General features: G+C 47.3%; 2 protein-coding genes across 6 annotated transcripts in view; one reads left to right on the forward strand and one right to left on the reverse strand.

Moving 5' to 3' along the window:
- Positions 1–9073, forward strand: part of ADPGK (ADP dependent glucokinase) — a 42919-nt gene extending 33846 nt beyond the window's left edge. The window contains exons 5-7 of one of the 4 annotated variants that reach the window (XM_045070746.1): positions 4091–4287; positions 4833–4931; positions 7505–9073. In XM_045070746.1, the coding sequence (XP_044926681.1) occupies positions 4091–4287; positions 4833–4931; positions 7505–8059 (851 nt within the window). In that variant the 3' untranslated portion in view covers positions 8060–9073. The remainder of the gene's footprint in view (positions 1–4090; positions 4288–4832; positions 4932–7504) is intronic. The other 3 variants (XM_045070747.1, XM_045070748.1, XM_045070749.1) reach the window with 3 other exon arrangements.
- Positions 9074–18550: 9477 nt separating this feature from the next.
- BBS4 (Bardet-Biedl syndrome 4) overlaps positions 18551–20132 on the reverse strand; it is a 56438-nt gene continuing 54856 nt past the window's right edge. For both annotated transcript variants that reach the window (XM_045070745.1, XM_045070744.1), the window contains exons 15-16: positions 19832–20033; positions 18551–19326 (exon numbers count right to left, since the gene is read on the reverse strand). In XM_045070745.1, the coding sequence (XP_044926680.1) occupies positions 19217–19326; positions 19832–20033 (312 nt within the window). In that variant the 3' untranslated portion in view covers positions 18551–19216. The remainder of the gene's footprint in view (positions 19327–19831; positions 20034–20132) is intronic.

The raw sequence follows: 20132 nt of genomic DNA on the forward strand, positions 1-20132 counted from the left end.
CCCAAGAGAAGTTCGGCTCTAGGAAAACCAGCATCTTGAATAAAAGTGAGAATGTGTTAAACACACATATAGGAAGTTTTTCTTTATTACTAAGGAAAGAGAAGGGCAAGTAACATCTGTTCAGCGCTATGCTGGATTCTGCCCTAGGCTTTTCTGGCCAACTGTTCCAAGCCGTTTGGGATTGATTCCAGGCCTCTGGCAAACTTCCTTTGAAGGATTTTATTTTCCCTGGGGTGTGGTAGTGAAGTGTTTGTATTTAGCAACACTTACATTATTTTCCATTATATAATGTTTCGGTGCTCCTGAGTCCAGATCCAGCCCACCCAGCGTCAATCCCAGAAATTTTTTGTCACAGAGACCACAGTTCTGATTCTTAGAGAATCCTAAATACCTGAACACATTTTAACTCTTTAATTCTGTGTATTTGCTGTTGTCTCTTTCCTCTGCTTAGAACTCAGACTCTTGAATGTCTGACTCAACACATGATTAACTCAAAGACTCAAGCATCTAAATAGACTAATTGGTCCCTTAAAGCACTGCTTTAATAGGCTTCAGTGATTTGCTTCCAAGCTGATTTAAGAGAAGCTCACCTGTTAGAGTAATTCATGTGAGACAGGAAATAGAGTGCTCCTGGAAAATTATGTTTTCCATGTGCATAAAAAGAATTGTTTGTCACTGGTTCTCTTTGGGTTGTTTATTGGATCAGGGAGTTGGGAAGGGCTAGGTCTGAACATTATGGACAGACCGTTGCAGTAGGCAGTACACATTTCCTTGTGTGCAAGTTTGGAGTTTCTCAGAAACTCAGAATGATAGCTCTTACTGCTAAGACTGTGGCAAGGGTTCACTCCTTCAGTGAAAGGCATGAACCCGACTGTTGACAGGAAGGGTCTGGAAGAGCTAAAGATGTGCCTTGGAAGTGCTGCTGCTGCCAGTTCCAGATTCCTCTCCCTTGTTACCCGGCTGGTGCTCCCCTCCTGACCCGGGGACCTTCCTGGTTCCTGGTTTCTGTCATCTTCCCTGGTGACTGCAGGGTGGAGAGACTGCTCTCCTCAGCCAGATTTTGCTTTGGATTTGACAGCTGTGCCTCGTGTGGAGGTAAGCAGACAGCACAGCTAATCTTGAAAGGAGACCATCTCCATCCTTGGATTTATAAACCCCACACTTTAGTTTTTCTTTTCTGTGCCTTATTTTGTTAGTACAAAGCAGGGCCTCCCATTAAACTTTATTTGAAATTACATTTTCACTGACCCCTGGAGGGAACCTAGTCTGGTGGCAGAAGCCCTCAGATCATTTGTCTTCACAGAAATCCATCCCCAGCTTCTCTCAAATTTAGATGAATAAAAAGAGGATTTGTCACCAATCATTTCCTCCTTTTCCCCTGCCAGATTTGCCCAGAGAAGCTTGTTTTCAGGCTTTGGGCTGGGGATGTACTGAGTCACACGTAGTGGCCAAAGGGCAGGACGGTAAATTGAGAGAAGGGATCACTCAGAGAAACACATTTCAAGCTCTGTGAGAACAAGGGGGCTTTGAGGTTCCAGACTCGTCCTGTCTGCATTCTAGTTGGTTCGCCTCTCAGGCCACTCTGTCAGTCCTGTGTCCTGTGGGAACAGTCAAGGAGCAGCTCTCCACTTCCCTTCTCGTCTTTGCCTGCAGAGGCCTATTTATTTTGCTTCTCTCACTTTTTCCTGCCCTCGGGAGGACTCTGATGTGGATTTCTCCCCTTGTGCAGAATCTCGTCTTTGGGGGAGATGTTGAATTTGGAGTCATACCCATATTCTTTGTTGTCACAGGCCATCGAAGTCCTCAGTCTTTCCTCTCGTTGACTTGTTCCTTTGCCCATTCATTCGTTCACACGCTGCATGCAGGGACAGTGTGAGGCAGGATGAGCTGGTGACGGAAGGCGTGGGTCCAGTGCTCAGCTCACTGCGGGTCATGAGCTCTTGAGCAGAGGATGACAAAAGCATGTGTCCCGTCCTTAAGAGGCACCAGCAGTGGCCCAGGGGAGGAAGCAGCTGCGTCTGGTGGGGTTGGCAGAGTTAGGAAATGTGAAATTTCTAATTTCACGTTTAGGAATGTGAAATTAGGTCCTGTGACCTAATTTCATAGGGGTGAGGCCATGAAATTAGGAGAGGCTTAGCAGGGGAGGCCGCCCTTGCTTTGGGTGTTTGGAGATAAAATGGGTTCAGAGTGTTGCACTCAGCTGTGTGGACCATTATTGGATGATTTCTGTGGACAAATGATAAGGCGTGGACCAAGGAGTTAAAGGACTGTGGCATTTTAACCCGCATAACCATTGTGTTGGGGGTTGTAAGGAGGAAATGTCCTTTTCTGTTTTCAAAGATTTTTATATGAATGACCCACATATAAAATGTTTTTCAGAGGAATGAAATCAGTAAAGCTGAACTCACAGTAAAGGGAAGCTGGGCCCTGCCAGCCTTGACCCTTGCTCCAGAGTAAGGCCCGCACACTCATGCACACTCCCCTTGGAGAGGCAAGGCTTCTGTGCAGAGAGGCCCGTTGTAGGAAGGAGGAAGCGGTTTGCTGATAACAGCACATCAGCCTGCAGTGTGAGGAAACCCTTTGCTGCAGTTTGTCTGCCTTAAGGAAAAACCTTCTGAAGGAGTGTCCAGTAAATGTGATAGAAACCAGTGAAAAACGAGCTTTCAGTGTATGAACTCTAATTTTGTAAATGAGATGAATTCTTTACTTGGAGGGAAAGCTCTAGAAACCCAGCTCCTAAGTCTTGCCCCTCAGTCTCAGGAAAAGCCCCCATGCTGGCTGGGGGTCAGGGGGGTCATTTGGGAATTGCCTGAAGTAGGTGCAGAGTCTAGGTAGCCCTTGCACTGACTGAGTTTCAAGATTTGCTACCGAGTCTTGGCAGAAGAATGGGTGGTGAGGCTTCTCCAAGTGAACCCGGGGAAGGCCTCTGTCACTTGCCCTGCTTTAGGATACCCGCCATAGCGCACACCTCTCAAATGCTTGGCCACTGTGGGGTCTTCAGGGTAGTTCTCCACGTACGTGCACATCAGGATCTCTGGCGGTGGGCCTCGCCACCTGCACATTTAAAACTCAGCTCCCCAGGAGATTCTGACTCTGATGCGGGGCCTGTGGGGAGAGCCATTCCTGTGGTGGGCACAGATCCCAAACTGCTCCCCCCACCAGAAGACCCATCCACAAGTGGCTCTAGCTTCCCTTGGTTTGGATCCATTGAGCAGATGCTGAGTGGGCCTGGGACAAGGGCTTGGAGAACCCGAGACATACAGTGTTCCTTTCAAGGAGCTGGCATTCTGTGTGGGGAGATATGGGGCACAGATGTGAGGGAAGTTAAGTAATGGTCTAAGTTTGAGTACTCATTCAGAACTGTAAAAGAGGTACTTCAAAGAAAAATGATATTCCCCAAACCATATGAAGGGAAGCCTCTATGGATGTTCAAAGCAGTGAAAGTGCACCTCGGGTTGGAGCAGTAAGCAGTCACTTAGGGAGGAGGTAGCACTTGAACTTGGTCTTGAGCAGGCATTATTCCAAAGCAGCTTGATCAGAGGAGGCTAGCGCAGCCAGACGCTACCATCTGGATCAAGTGCCGGGAAACCATCAGCAGGCAGCGGGGAGGAGGGGCCGCGGTCAGCTTGACTTGTGGAATTCCAGGCTCCGTGGGGCCCAGCTGTGAGGTGGGAAGTGCTTTGAGAAAGGTCGTGTGTCCCATGTGCACCGTGTGCACTGGGTGCTGGTATCTGGAGGTTGTGCTGCCGCTCTATAGTGGGGAAGGGACCCAGGCATCCTGTGTGAGAGCTCAGTGGGCAATAGAACTTCCCTGGGACTAACTGGCAGCCCCCTAAAAAAGGCGTAGCGCACCCACGCTGTGTTTGTTGTTCTGTTGGGTTGGGGTCCAGTCCTGTTCATTGGTTTCTTAACTGAGCAGGTCCTCTTGGCTGCAGCGCCATCATGGCTAGGCCATCATAGCCAGGCTCCAGTCGGCTGGAAGCCAGCCTGCCTAGGCCCAGGGCTCCAGGGAGGCCCCCTCCAGCCCCCTCAGCTAGGAGACTTAAAGCCTCTTCCTTTTCTTCCCATTGTGTTGACTGGGCTTCTCTAGGGGAGGAGTGGGGCCGGTTAAAAGCTCCCCATGCCAACCGATTCATCTTCTCCCACGACCTCTCCAACGGGGCCATGAATATGCTGGAGGTGTTTGTGTCTAGCCTGGAGGAGTTTCAGCCAGACCTGGTGGTCCTCTCTGGATTGCACATGATGGAGGGACAAAGCAAGGAGCTCCAGAGGAAGAGGCTCTTGGAGGTAATAGCACTGTCACAGAATTTCCCAGATCTCGGCTAGCGTTTTTCCTCAGGTTCCCGCTGCTCTAGACCTCTGCAGCTCGAGCTGCCTGGGCGTCGGTCCTGGCCCCCAAGGATGATTCACGGCCGCCGCCACGGGGAGGTGCCTCCCAGTGCTCCTTTGGCCGCGGCGGCAGCTCGAGTAGGACAGGGCAGAACCTCCTCTTGCCTGAGCCTCTGTGCCCTGCACTACACTGAGTGTGGCTCCAGCCACGGTGTGTGTGGTCTGCGTCCTCTGTGTCCTGTGTGTCATCTCACATCAGCTGTGTTGCGGTTCCTCAGGGTAGGCCCCGGGAATAGGCTGCTCCCTTAGTGCACAGGGGCGGTTCTTGGTGCCCAGAGTTTGTCACCCTGACTCCTCCCTGTCAGCAAGAGCATCCCTCGTCTGGAGGCTGTGTGACCCCCGGGGGCTTAGGCTTTCATCGTGATGCAAAAAAGGCCGTGACCCCTTCTTCCCTCTTGATGAGTTCTGCTTCTGATGGCACCACTGTGCTCTTCTCTTGGCAGGTCGTTAGCTCCATTTCTGACATCCCTACTGGTATTCCCATCCACCTCGAGCTGGCCAGTATGACCAACAAGGAGCTCATGAGGAGCATCGTGCATCAGGTAAGCACAGGGGCAGCGTGTGCGGCCTTCTGTGGCCCTCACTCTCGAGGGGCCTCGCAGAGAAGTGCCCTTTTCCAGTGGGGCCAGCTCTTGGGGCTCAGAACATCCTGAGGTAGGGATGTTCTGTCACTCAGACCTGGCTCCACAGAGATCCAGAGGAGGAGCCAGAGCCGTTGTGGACCAGGATCCCCTACTAGGTTAGAAATGTGGCAGCAGGGCGCCTGGGTGGCTCAGTGGGTTAAGCCACTGCCTTCGGCTGGGGTCATGATCTCAGGTCCTGGGATCAAGTCCCGCATCGGGCTCTCTGCTCAGCAGGGGCCTGCTTCCCTTCCTCTCTCTCTTCCTGCCTCTCTGCCTACTTGTGATCTCTCTCTGTCAAATAAATAAATAAAATTCTTAAAAAAAAAAAAAAAAAGAAATGTGGCAGCACCACCAGTGGATCTGTGGGTCCTGTTTCTCCTGGAATGGAGAAGTTGGAGTGAACGGTTTTTGTAGTAGAACCCAAAGGAGAAAACAGAAAGACCAGCGCAGCTGCTTTCAGTTGAAGTTCCAGAAGCTCAGAGGAGAGCAACTTCAGGGGAGCTTCATTTCCTCACCACCAGGCACTAAGGCGTTCGCCTCCTGCCTCTGGAAGGTAGGCGCGATCAGACCCAGGAGTATGGTGCATCTGGACACAGGCTTCAGAAGCTGGGGTTAGAGCTCCAGCTTTGCCATTCTCTAGCTTTCTGAACTTCAACCAGTTATGTAACCGTTTATTTTTTTATTATTTAACCTTTATAAGGGGTTAAAAGGTTATTCATATGGTTCAAACCCCAATAATACTAAGATACACAATGAAGTCTCCCACCACCTGTACGCACTGTTAGGAATCTTCTTGGTTTCATCCTTATGCCTCCAGTGTCTCTGTATAGATAGAAGCAAACATGGGAATGTAGCCTTAATGTTTGGTTCCTTTTTACCCCAAAAGGTAGCACAGTGTTCAGAATATAGACTGTTCTGCACTTGGCTTTTTTTCACTGATTGGATTTGGAGGGCTTTTCTTCGTCATCACCGGGGAACATCCTGCCATTTCACAACCAGGTGATGAAAGGGAGTATGGGGTTCCCTGGGTTATTCACCCTGCACCGACTTGGTGGGCATCTTGGTTTCTCACCTTAGCTATCCCAGGCGGTGGTGCAGCAGAGAACTTCGTACGTGACTTTCATTTCCCCTGAGCAGGTACATGTGTCCGATGAATTCGCAGGAGTACAACTGCCAGGGGCAGCCGAGAAGGCCTTTGTAAGTTTAATGCTGCCAGAATGCCCTCCGCAAGAGCTGTCCCCATTCACCTCCACTGGAACCCTTTACAAGTGCTCATTTCCTCGTATCTTTGGCACCAGGATGTGATTAGAAACACGCATTCTTTGACCAGTCTGACAGGTGAAAAATATTTGAGAATAATCTTTGGTTGTTTTAATAGACTTTACCTTTTAGGGTAGTTTCAAGTTTGTAGCATGTGGTGAGTTCCCAAATAGCCACCACGCACAGCCACCACCTCCCCCGCCGCAGGCATTGTCACCCCCAGTGTCACTGCCGTGAGTGTCTGCCCCTCACTCACACACATGGTTATCGCCCACACTCCGCCATTTATGTCAGGGTTTGCACTTGGTCTCTCTCAGTAGAGGTTTTAATTTGCATTTCCTCTTTAAGGTTACCTTTCCACTTTTTAAAAAAGCCGTGTTTATTTCATTTTCTGTGTATCTATTTAACCTTTCTGAGCCTTGGTCCCCATAGCTGGTAAATGGAGGCAATTCCTCCTGCTCTGGGAGGGTTATGGTAAGAATTGAATGAGCAAAAGCCACCCGCTCAGGGCCTCGCACAGCACATGCCCTAAGTGGAAGAGCTCTTACGTTAGCAAAGCCACATGCACCCACACATACCCCTTCCCTTCCCCGTGTGTGCAGTGCTCTGGCTTCGAGGAGAGGAGCACCAGGTCAGAGAGCAGGAGGTCGTAGCAGCTCCCCTTAAGACTAAAACCGGCTCAGCGGCTCCTTTGCAGTACCCCATGCGCACCATCAGCACTAAATACAGCCTTACCTAACCCATCCCTGCTTAAAATCTTAGCTCTAACAGGAGACCTTTCTCCCTGCTTCTTGGCGTGTACACGGAACCACCTGAGCCTGTGTGCTGCCAGAGCCTTCTCTGCTCCACTGGCCCGGTGCCTGCTGGCGTTTGGGAATATGTCCCACCGGTAGGCAAGGGTCTGCTGTGCGTGCAAAGTCTCAAGCGAGGCACCATGGACAGAAATAGGAAGTAGGTGCCTCTCTGCCCTTTGAGTGAATGTAACAAAAGACCGAGTCCACAGCAGTATCACTGCCACTTTCTGGATTTATCCCAAGGGATAATGAAGGTACGGTTAGAGGTGTCATGGCCAAAGCAGTACCTGTGACCATCACTTTTGGGGCAGGGAGTCTCATGGGAAGGAAGAACATCGTTCTGCCTGCCTTCCCTGACTTATAGTCACTCACTGTGTCCTCGGGTCTCTTGGGAGTGAGGTGTCCATCAGAAAGAGACCTCCGTTATGTTTCTGTTAGCAGGTCTTTCCTGCGGTGACTTCTCTGGGCCTGAACGAACAGGAGCTGCTGTTCCTCAGCCAGGCGGCATCTGGCCCTCACTCCTCTCTCTCTTCATGGAATGGCATCCCCGACGTGGGCATGGTCAGTGACATCCTCTTTTGGATCTTGAAGGAACACGGGAGGAGTAAAAGCAGAGCCTCGGACCTCACCAGGATCCATTTCCACACACTAGTCTACCACATCCTGGCGACTGTTGATGGACACTGGGCCAATCAGCTGGCGGCTGTGGCCGCGGGCGCTCGCGTGGCTGGGACACAGGCCTGTGCGACAGACACCATCGATGCCAGTCGAGTGTCCCTGCGGGCACCCCGTGAGTTCATGACCTCCCATTCGGAGGCGGGCTCGAGGATCGTAATAAACCCCAACGAGCCAGTAGCCAAGTGGCACAGGGAGGGCGTATCCTTCCACTTCACACCGGTGCTGGTGTGTAAAGATCCCATTCGAACAGTGGGCCTTGGAGATGCCATTTCCGCCGAAGGCCTCTTCTACTCAGAAGTCCGCCCGCACTCCTAGGAAGGTGGCTGTGGGTAATTTTTCCGAAGGAGAGCTACCCAGTTTAAATTACAGGAAACATAGGATGGAGGGGTGTCCAAACAGTTTCTAGATCTAATTGAAGGATAGATAGCCAAAGAAACAACAGATTCAACTGTATCAGATACATTCCAGCCTGTTGACGATTACACAGAAACATTTCAGGTTTTAATCAGAATTTAGCTATCTACTAACAAGACTGGATTTGGGGAGTTTTTTTATGTTGTGTGTTACAGGGGTAAAACTTGATTGCCATGTCCCCATTTTGTGCAGCGTTGTCAATTATTTCAGGCCAGACTCCATTCTGGAGAGCGTGTCCGCTGAAGAAAGCACTTCTCCAGGGGCCCAGGCTCTCCTGGGCTCCCGGCCCCTGTGGAGCCCAGAACGAGGGTCTCGTGTTCTCTCCCCACTCTGTGCTCATGGGCAGGATCACGATTTCCATTCAGTGTTACAACGAAAATGTTTAATGAGCACACCTTCGTAGTCTTCTGCTCTCAAAAAGTGCAGACAGAGCCCCAAGTCAGGACAGAACAGTCGTCCCTGTGGCTTCATAGTTGCAGCTGAGGCTCTGTGCCGCCTTTGAGGAAGGCCTTCATTTTCTGCCTTTGCTCAGAAGCCTGGCTCGCCTGTGTGGTGGCCTTGGGGACTGCCAGCCTCTGCCTTCTGCCCTCCCCCGGGGTTGTAGGCTGGTCTAGAGCCCACTGTGCCTGGGCCCAGTCTCAGCCCCCAGCTCTGGATACACTTTCTACAGTGGAAGACTGATCTTTGTTCGTTCTGATCGTTGAAGGAATTTGCTTTTACAACTGGAATATGCTTCTGCGTGTGTAACAGATCATGTCTGTGTTACATTGACACACCACATCCATTAAAAAGTTTTACCTCATCCGAGCCCCAGAATCATGAATAAATCTGTCATGTTATGTATTTATTTTTTTATAAGTCAAGGAGACTTCCGTGTGCTTTTAAATATATTAAAAACAATTTACATTTCAGGAATCCTAAGTCTGCTTGTGATTGAGTCTCTCTCTCCCAGCCCCACTCTGGTGCCGGAAAAGTCTAATCATTTCTGATCTTGACTAGGACGTGAGCTGTATGTTACTCTGCTCCTGAGGTGTTTATTTTTTCCCCACCGCTGAGCCTGAGCTATAGATCTGTCGTCTGTTGGTTTAAGGTGACAGAAGACAGTAGTACCAAGACAGAGTAGCCAAGCCACTGTGGAACAGCCGTTTGGAAGAGTGCGGTGAGCCTTCTCAGTTCAAAGAGCGGTGTGAACGCGGCAGCTGCTGGCTGGCTGACTTGGGTCAGGGGTAATCAGTTCATACCTGGCTCTTAGCAGCTTCTGGAACCTCAAAACTACCTCGGGTTCTTTGTGTATGGCCTCCCCCGCCTGCTGTGGGTAAGAAGGAAAGGCTTGCTCACTCCTTCAAAGAGAATTTAAACCTAGAGCTTGAAATTCAAAGCAAGCAATTAAGGGAATTTCTGGCTGCTACCCCATCAGTCTCTGCCTCCAGGCTCCATTAAAAATAATTAAACACCAAGCTCCTAGCCTATTTGTATTAGAAAGGCTGAAGTGGGAAGAGCTTTCTGTTTTTCCAAGAAGAGCTGGAATAACTCCTCACTTCTGTTACGTAAACCGAAGACAGCTGTGAGAGTACTGAGGTGTTTCCCACGGGCCTTTTTCTTAGTCCGGCTCCGAGCTGTCTGCTCCCCTCTGCCTTCGTATATATGGTCCCCCAGTTTGCATGGGGACGTCAGGAACATGTAATCAGCACGTACCTTAGAGCAGTGTTTTTTTTGTTTTTGTTTTTGTTTTTGTTTTTTTTTAAAGATTTTATTTATTTATTTGACAGACAGAGATCACAAGCAGGAGAGATGCAGGCAGAGAGAGAGAGAGGAGGAAGCAGGCTCCCCGCTGAAGCAGAGAGCCCGATGTGGGGCTCGATCCCAGGACCGCGGGACCATGACCTGAGCCGAAAGCAGAGGCTTAACCCACTGAGCCACCCAGGCGCCCCTAGAGCAGTGTTTTTATAGTCATTTTGGTGGTTAACACAAAGTATCCCAATGCATTGTGCGTATAGGGCAAGTATTCCTTTCTGTCTTGAGAAGCTTTACTTGTGCCTGAATGAGCTGCACGGAGTCAGGAATGCGCACAGGGCCCCTCCAGACGTCCCACCTTTTCTAGAAGGCAGCTAAGCCTCAGCAGGAAGCTCGGACTCCAGCACTTGGGAGAGGCTTTGCGGAAGTGAGCTGCCAGGATAAGCGGCATGTGCGGCCTCGGGCCTCCACCCTGCGCCCGAAGCTGTATGGTACAGAGCTTTCCGTGTGGGACTTGGTCAGAGGTTGGAAAATCGACTGGACTAGAAAAGGGGGCCTGGTGAGAAATGAGCCTCCCTAAGATGCTATTAACACTCATACTTGCTTGAGAAGGTTTAATGCTCTAGGGAAAGCACCAGCCACACCAAACTGTTGAGAGGACAGTTTGGCCCCAGATCAGTCGTCACCATCATGCAGACTGAGTTTGCATTTTTATTCTGGCTAGTGGGAAGGAGAGCTCATCGGAGGAAACTCACATTCTGTGCAGGGTGTCGAGACGGCAGTATCGTATGACGGCGTATGATCCTCCTGAGCCTCACTTTGCTCATCAATGAAGTGGGTGCATGGTCGCCCCTCGGGGTTCTTAGTGTACATGTAAAGGAGAGTGCTGTGCAAGATAGTACAGTACACAGCACGTATTTCAAAGCTTAATAATTACCAGTTAAAATTCCCAAACTGAACTGGCAATTTTCTGGGTCTCTTTACTACTATTTTAAAACCTTGAAAAGCTAGCACAATGACTCTGGAGTCTTGTCGTAGGTAAAAATTTTCATACAGTGGAGCTACACAGATGTCAAGTGTATCATTTGGTGGTTTTGACAAACGTGTACACCTGTCTAACCCAAAAGCCTATCCAGGTACAGAATGTTCCCATCCCTCCAAAGTGACTGAACCGTTTTACTCCCACCAATGATGTGTGACAGTTCCGGAGGCTTCTCGTTGGCACCAGGATTCGGATGTGCCCAAGTTTGATTGTAAGCCATCTTGAAAGTAAATAATGGTATTTCACTGTAATCTAATTTTGCATCTTCCTGATGGCGAATAGTGTTTTTTACATGATTATTGGCCATTCATGTATCTTTGTGAAGTGTCCAAATCTGCCTACTCCTCCCCCCCCCCCCAGCTGGGTGGTTTTTTTGTTTTGGGTTTTTTTTTTTTTTTTTTTTAGATTTATTTATTTATTTGACAGACAGAGATCACAAGTAGGCAGAGAGGCAGGCAGAGAGAGAGGAGGAAGCAGGCTCCCTGCTGAGCAGAGAGCCCAAAGCGGGGCTTGATCCCAGGACCCTGGGATCATGACCCGAGCTGAAGGCAGAGGTTTTAACCCACTGAGCCACCCAGGTGCCCCTGGGTGGTTTTGTATACATTGTTGTTTGGATGGTTAGTTTTATTACTGAGTTGTAGGAGTTCTTTATATGTTCCCAGTCTGTAGACAAATACTCATTTTCTTTCTGGCTCACTGGTCTGAAGCATTGAACTCTTCCTGTCATGCTTATAGTCGCGTTCTTTTCTTCCTGGAGCTTTGCAGTTTTAGGTTTTACACCTCAGTCTATAATCCATTTTGAGTGACTTTTTGTGGATGGTGTTAGATTGGGATCAGATTCACTGTTTTCTACACAGCTATCTGGTTGGTCTGGCTCTGACTTTCCTTCCCCCACTGCATTGCTTTCAGGCCTTTATCAACAATGACTGGATAAGTGTGGGTCTATTTACGGATCTATTTGTCTGTCCTGATGCCAGTATCACATAATTGCTATTCTGGTCAAGCCCTGAAGTGAGGTAATGAGTGTTAAGTCCTTCAGCCTTGTTCAAGATCACCTTGGATGCACCAAGTCCTTTGTATCTTCCTGACACTTTTAAGATTTTTTTAAAAAATATTTTTATTTATTTGACAGAGATCACAACTAGGCAGAGAGGCAGGCAGAGAGAGAGGAGGAAGCAGGCTCCCCAATGAGCAGAGAGCCCGATGTGGGGCTCGATCCCAGGACCCCTGGATTATGACCCGAGCCGAAGGCAGAGGCCTAACCCACTGAGCCACCCAGGTGCTCCTTCTTTTAAGATTTTATTTATTTATTTGACAGAGACACAGCAAGAGAGGGAACACAAGCAGGGGAATGGGAGAGGGAGAAGCAGGCTCTCTGCTCAGCAGGGAGCCCAATGCGGGGCTAGATCCCAGGATCCCAGAACCATCATCTGAGCCAAAGGCAGACACTTAACGACTGAGCCACCCAGGCACCCCCCTTCCTCACATTTTAGAACCACCTTGGCACTTTCTACCCCAAATGTTGTTGAGCTTGTGATAGGAATCCGATCTATTTGGAAAGAATTTTTACCTCAACAAGAGTTAGTTTTCTAGCATGTCAACATGGCCTAGCTTTCCCTTTTGGTCTTTTTCACAGCAACCCTTTGTAGTTTTCAGGGTACAAGGGCTGCGTGTTTAAGTTCATTCCTAAGTATTTCATATCAGTAGTTCTTGAGTTTTATAAATGGATTTTTTTGAATTTCATTTTCAAACTCTCCCTTGGTGGTATGTAACAGTATCATGGATTTTTGTCAGATCTAGTTATCCCTTGTTATTTACTTATTTTTAGGATTCCTTGGGTTTTCCTACATAAGCGACCATGTCCTATGTGAAGTTTTCTGTCTATACCTTTTTATTTCTTGCCTTTGTAGCACTGACTAGAACTTCTAGTATAACGTTGAACAAAACTTACAAGTAGACAACCTTGCCTTGGTCCTGATCTTAGCGGCAGGGTGGTGAGTGTTTTACTACTAAATGTGATACTCACTGCACTCTTTTCCATAGACGCCTTTTGTTAAGTTGATGTTCCTTCCTATGCCTGATTAACCGTGTTCTTATGACGGCTTTTTAAAAATTGATCTTTCTGGGGCACCTGGGTGGCTCAGTGGGTTAAGCCTCTGCTTTTGGCTCAGGTCATGATCTCAGGGTCCTGGGATCGAGCCCCGCATCGGGCTCTCTGCTCAGCAAGGAGCCTGCTTCCTCCTCTCTCTCTGCCTGCCTCTCTGCCTACTTGTGATCTCTGTCTGTCAAATAAATAAAATCTTTAAAAAAAAAAAATGCTCTTTCTGTATCCCACCGAAATCATAGGACTTTCTCATTTATTTTGTTAACATATGAAAGTACTTTGATTTTCAAACAGTAAACCAAGAGTTAATTAAATTTAAAATTATTCTGGGATAACCCCAACTCAGTCATGATGTATGTAGTTAACCTTTTTGTATTCTGCTAGATTCTATGTGCTAATATTAATTTGCTAATATATTAAGAATTTTTGTATCCATGGTCATGCAGAATAATGGGTATTGTTTCCTTATTCGGTAATGTCTTTATCCGGTTTTGGTATCAGGATTATGCTGGCCTCATACAAACAAGTTGGGAAGCTTTTGTTCCTATTTTCTAAAAATTTTTGTGAAGTTGAATTTAATAAAATTTGCCAGCTTAAATCATCTGGGCCAAGAATTTGCTTCAGATTATAAATGGTTCATAATGTTCCTTGATCTTTCTTATTTCTGTAGGATCTATAATGCTGTTACCTTCATTCCTGTTATCTTTATATCCTGATTTGTCATCTCCTTTTTCCTTCATCAGTTTAGCTGGGGATTTTTTTTTCCATAGAACTTCTAGCTTTTTAGATCTTTAATAATTTTTGTCTGCTCTGTAGTTATTTAGGGTTTATTTTGCTCTTTTTCTAGTTTAAGGTAGGAATCTCTATCACTGGTTTTCTGCCTTTCTTATTTTCTAATAGAAGCATTTATAGCCGTAAGTTTCCTATAAGCACTGCTTTTAGCTAAGTCCTACAAATTGTGATTTGTTTTCATTATTCGAAATATTTTCTCTTTTGGTTTCTTTCTTAACTTATGAGTTACTGCAAGTATGTTTAGTGTCTAAATACTTAGGGGTTTTCTTCGTGTCTTGTTAATAATTTCTTTTTCTTACTATATTCGGTTAGCCAGCATACAGTACATCATTAGCTTTTGACGTTAAGTGTTCAACGATTCATTAGTTGTGTGTTAACACCCAGTGCTCGTCACCACACATGCCCACCGTAATACCCATCACCCGGTTACCCCCTCCCCCCCAACCCCTCCCTTCAGTAATCTTCAGTTTGGTTCCCAGAGTCGAGAGTCTCTCATGGTTTGTCTCCCCCTCTGATTTCTTTGCAATTTTCCCTCCCTTCCCTGTGGTCCTCCATGCTATTCCTTATGTTCTACATATGAGTGAAACCATATGGTAATTGTCTTTCTTGGCTTGACTTATTTCACTCAGCATAGTCACCTCCAGTTCCATCCATGTCGATACAAAAATTGGGTATTCATCCTCGAGTAATACTGCATTGTATATATGGACCATATCTTCTTTATCCATTCATCTGTTGAAGGGCATCTCGGCTCTTTCCACAGTTTGACTATTGTGGCTATTGCTGCTGTGAACATTGGGGTGCAGGTGCCTTTCTTTTCACTACGTCTGTATCTTTGCAGTGAATACCTACTAGTGCAATTGCTGGGTCATAGAGTAGCTCTAATTTCAACATCTTGAGGAATCTGCACACCGTTTTCCAGAGTACTAGCTTGCGTTCCCACTGACAGTGTAAGGGGGATCCCCTCTCTCCACATCCTCACTGAGATCTGTTGTTTCCTGTCTTGTTAATTTTGGCCACTCTCACTGGTGTGAGGTGGTATCTCATTGTGGTTTTGATTTGAATCTCCCTGATGCCGAGTGATGTAGAACATTTTTTCATGTGTCTGGCAGCCATTTGTATGTCTTCTCTGGAGAAGTGAGTGCTCATGTCTTTTGTCCATTTACTGACTGGATTATTTATTTAGGGAGAAGATACATGCAAATGACATAGATAAAGGGCTGATATCTAAGAACTTCTCAAACTCAATACCCAAAAAAGCAAATAAGCCAGTTAACAAATGGGCAGAAGACAATGGACACTTCTCCAAAGAAGACATACAATTGTTATCAATTTCTAATAGAATTTAATTGTGGTTAGGGAACAGATTGTGTAAATTTCAGTCTTTTCACTTTAAGACCTATGACGTGGCCCAGTCCGTAGTCTGTCCTGCTGCATGTACTAGGAGCACTTGGGAAGAATGTACAGTCTGCAGATGTTGGCTGTAGCGTTCTGTAAATGTCAATTCAGTCAAGGTGGCTTGTATGTCCTTTTTATACTTATTGTCTAATTCTAACAACTGCTGAAAGAGGGAGTGCTGACATAGCCAACCAAGATTGTAGATTTAACTATCAATTTTTTTTCTTACTCTTTTTTTGTTTTATTTGACAGAGAGATCACAAGTAGGCAGAGAGAGAGAGAGAGACGGAAGCAGGCTCCCTGCTGAGCAGAGAGCCTGATGCGGGACTCGATCCCAGGACCCTGAGATCACGACCTGAGCTGAAGGCAGCGGCTTAACCCACTGAGCCACCCAGGTGCCCTTAACTATTAATTTTTGCTTCATGTATTTTGAAGTAATGCTGTTAGGTGCATACATATTTGTTATGTTTCTTTTACTGAATTGAACTTTTTATTATTATAAAATGTCCCTCTTTATTTCTGGTAATGCTCCTTGTTTTGAAGTCTTCTTTAGTGGAATTAATACAGCTCTCCAGACTTAGACCTGTAGCTTGAATGGTATCGCTTTTTCCATCCTTCTGCTTTCAGTGACAGATTTGTTTATCCTTCCTCTTTTTAATTAGAATGTACAGTCCAGTTTTTTTTTTAAGATTTTATTTATTTGACAGAGATCATAAGCAGGCAGAGAGAGAGGGAGAAGCAGGCTCCCCGCTGAGCCGAGAGCCCAATGCGGGACTCGATCCCAGGACGCTGAGATCATGACCTGAGCCAAAGGCAGAGGCTTAACCCACTGAGCCACCCAGGCGCCCAATTACTATTTAGTCTAATAACATTTTAATGTAATTATGGACTTGATTGGATTCACATTAACATTTTATTTCTTATTTTGTCTTTCTCTCATCTTTTTTTGTTGTTGTTCCATGGTTCTTCCCTTCCTGCCCTTTAGGGGAGGTGGGTACTAATTGAATATTTTTTAGAATTTTAATTTTCAGAAGCACCTGACTGGCTCAATCAGAAGAGTGTGCAACTCTTCATCTCAGGGTCATGAGTTTGAGCCCCATGTTGGGTATAGAGATTGCTTTAAAAAATAAAATCTTAGTGATACCTGGGTGGCTCAGGCAGGTTAAGCATCCAATCTTGATTTTGACTCCGGCCATGATCTCAGCGTTGAGATCAAGCCTTGAGATCTAGCCTCATCTGGCTCCGTGCTAGGTGTGCTGCTGCTTAAGATTCTGTCTCTCCCTCTGCCCCTCCCCCGCTCTTGAAAACAAAATGATTATAATCACACATCCCGAAGCTTTACTGTCTTTGGGATGCAGTTTTGTACTAACATTACTCCATTAAAAGGGCACTCTTCCCATACGCTAGTTCATACTTGCACTTTCCTGCCTCAGTTCAAGCCATCTAAAACCACGTGTGCTGTGATGATGTAGTTTGCCTCATTTTCCTAATTCTGTGAAAAACTGTGATGACATGAGCAACGCCCATATTAGAAATTAGAATAGCTCCTTTCTCACCAGAGTTAAGTTGCGAATCCACATGCCCAAAAGACCAGGCAGTGCGACCTAGTATGGCTGAGCCCCAGACAATGTGGGCTTGAGCTGTGCAGGCCTGCTCATACGTGGACTTTCTTTAGTAAATGCATTGGGAGATTTTTTTGGAGATCTGTGACAATTTGAAAAAACTCAGCTGAACCATGTAGCTTAGAAATAATAAAAATTTTAAGAAAAAGGTTTATCATGAATGCATGGATAACAGGTAAGAGCAGGAGCTCTGCATCCAGACCTGGGTTCAAATCCTGATCCACCATTTTCCTTGGAAAACTCATTTTACCTCTCAACCTCCACCACCTCCTTTATGGATAGAGGATAATAGTGTCACTCTTTTGGGAGCCGTCAGGGAGACCAATCCCTTCCTGAGCCCATCCTTCCCTAGCCTCCCCGGACACCACTGTCCTGGGTTTCTCTTCAGTCACTGTCACTTGCTTCTGTCTCCTTTGTCAGCTCTTCTGTTTCTCCCTTTAAATACTGGTTTCCCATTTTTGGTCCCCACCCCCCCGCCCCACCCCATCTTCTTGTTCCTAGCTTTCTTCTGGGGACTCCTTTCAAATATATGGTTTCAGCGATCACCCAAATCAAGTTACTCCTGCATCTTTTCCTTCAAGCCAGATTTCACACCTGAAATCTAGCTGTCCCAGTATCTGATATCACCTTCTGGATGTCTTGAAGGCAAACATGTCTACAACTAGACTCCACAACCCTGCACATGCGTACCCACGATGCTCCTCTTCTCTGGTTTGTGTAACTCTTCCCCAGCAGCACGTGCCCCCGCGATGGTCTGTTCTCACCTGCTACATCCAGCCCCCCCAACTCTTGTTGACTTGACCTCCTGAATCTCTCCCAGAGTCCCCTCTCCTCTTAGTTTATACCCTTTTACTTCTCACCAAGACCTTCCGGTCACAGGGACACCAGACTCCGCATCGAGCCAGAGGTGAGCTTTCTCAGTGGCACAGACATAGACCACGGGTCTGCCACACACTTGCCGAGGGACCCTTGCCGCCGCTTTGCTGCCCTGGATCTCTGAGACCCAAGAACCACAGGGGTTTCTGCTCTTGTAGCTGCTGCCTCAATGTCGAAACAGACCCAGTCATGATACAAAAAACTCCTTAGTTCAGTTCGGCAGTAGGTCTATCCTCACCTTCAAATTTTGGTGATTTTAGGCCATCTTAAGTGCAAAATAGGGACTGGGCCTCATGCAAACTGCTGGCCCACCATCCCTCAGGGCAGCAGCAAAAGCTATGCTGGCCCTAAGCACGAACTTGGCCGCGAGGTACCTTCTCCAGTTTCAAACTACTTTTGGAAATAGGGAAGAGGAGACTAATCACAGGTTCTTTTAAAAAGGTTTTATTGTGATTTCTTCTTTTTACACCTAAGTAACAACTTTCCCCTAAAGGAATGATAATACATAATCTTTATTCTAAAAAGGATGTATAGATGATGTATTGATAGCATCTGGACAGGGGTAACATTGATTGTTTTTTTTTTTTTTTTTTAAAGATTTTATTTATTTATTTATTTTACAGAGAGAAATCACAAGTAGACAGAGAGGCAGGCAGAGAGAGAGAGGGAAGCAGGCTCCCAGCTGAGCAGAGAGCCCGACGTGGGCCTCGATCCCAGGACCCTGAGATCATGACCTGAGCTGAAGGCAGCGGCCCAACCCACTGAGCCACCCAGGCGCCCAACATTGATTGTTTTAAATCAAAATTAAGAAGCTCTTTTTTCCCTTTTCATCCTTGGTGCTGATACCAGCCCAGCCCTTCACTCCTGCTGCTTGTACCGACATGATCTGGCTCTCTGCACACTCTGACTTCTTTCAAGAACAAGACATGGCGACTTGTTCGGGATTCCCTTGGACAGGTGCAGCTCAGAGAGCCAACAGGCTGGGGCCTCAACTTACAGAGGTTTGTTCATCATTTTTTCCCCTCAGACTGTCAGAGCTGGATTACTAATCCAGGATTTGTGTTTGCCTTCAGGGCTGCCAAGCCCCACAGCCTGAGGATCATCTTGGCTAAGCCGAGGCTTCGCCATAACGGGGTTCCTGGGCATGGGTCTGCCTCAGACTTTCCCTCCACAGAGGATGGGGTCAGTCATCCAGGAGGCCCAAGTCATTTCAAAAGATAAAGCATCATGTGCCCTGTTGGCATTTGGAGCTACACACACACAGCCATGAGCCTTGCACTTAATTCCTAAAGGACCTGTCCGGGCTCCATTCTCTTTCCAGGCTGACAGGGCGAACAGGAGGCTGTACTGGCTAAAGGCCCCTTGCGATCATCGTCACACACACCTGGTGCCCAGGAACACGCTGGCCTCCTTGCTGCCTGCGTCAGGGGAGCTTTCCTAATCTGCTACATCCTCACCAAAGAAACCCCTACTCTGGGGTCATCCTGCTCCTATTTTTCTCTTATTTGTGCTGACGCTTCCGTTGGATGTGCTTCCGTAGTGGGCTCTGGTTCCAGAGGTAGAGATGGTGGCTTTGAGAGCTGGGAGACTCCTCCTGCACCTGGTAACAGAACAGGCAGCTTGAGTTCCCACTTCCACAATTTGGGAGGAAATAATGATTTTTATTGTCAAATTTCAAGAAGAAACCCCGTATCTTCTAGGACCAGTGGGACTGTGGCATATCTTTGCAGCTGGGAAGTTAGGCCATAGCCAAGAATTACAGCAACGGTCCAGTTTGCCTTCAGTGACTCAGTGAGATACACCTTCAGTTACCTGACCCATGCCGACTGATACTGCCATGCATTGCTAACCCTGAAGAGTGTAAAGCCCCAGCGTTTGAACCACTCACCTGAGCCTGCCAGTCACTGTTCCCCACTGCACAACTTGCCTTAAGAAAGCAAGTGCCAGTTTGGCCAGTATATATGGCTTTTTTCCCCTTCCAGGAAATGCAACTTAGATGTGTTCTCAGTCTGAAAAGTGTAAGCCTCCCTTAAAGCTGTCCTCTCTCTGCCGGCCCATGCAGCTTGTACCCCGAAGGACTCCATGAGCTGTGTGGCGCCTCCTACCTGAGGGGAGCTTCCTGTGTGCAGCTGCTGAAGACATCGCCTGGCCCAGAGCTTGATTAGAGCCCAGAGGCTGCTGGAAACCACCAGCTTTGCTGGCTGAAGTGGTTCGGTGCTTTGACTTGGTATCTTTAACTGGTTTCGTCCAGACTAGTGCCTCCCCGACTTGGAGAGCAGCTCCCAGTTTCTGGGCCATTTCTACCATCTTGTGCCCATGTGGGAAGAAAAAAGAGTCACAGATATCACTGGCAGAGTCAAGCCTACCTACTGCTTCCCTGAGGCCCTCCACCTGGGAGTATTCAGC

The sequence above is a fragment of the Mustela putorius genome, unplaced genomic scaffold (genome assembly GCF_011764305.1).
Source record: "Mustela putorius furo isolate JIRA1106 unplaced genomic scaffold, ASM1176430v1.1 tig00003972_pilon_pilon_pilon, whole genome shotgun sequence".
Lineage (NCBI taxonomy): Eukaryota > Metazoa > Chordata > Mammalia > Carnivora > Mustelidae > Mustela > Mustela putorius.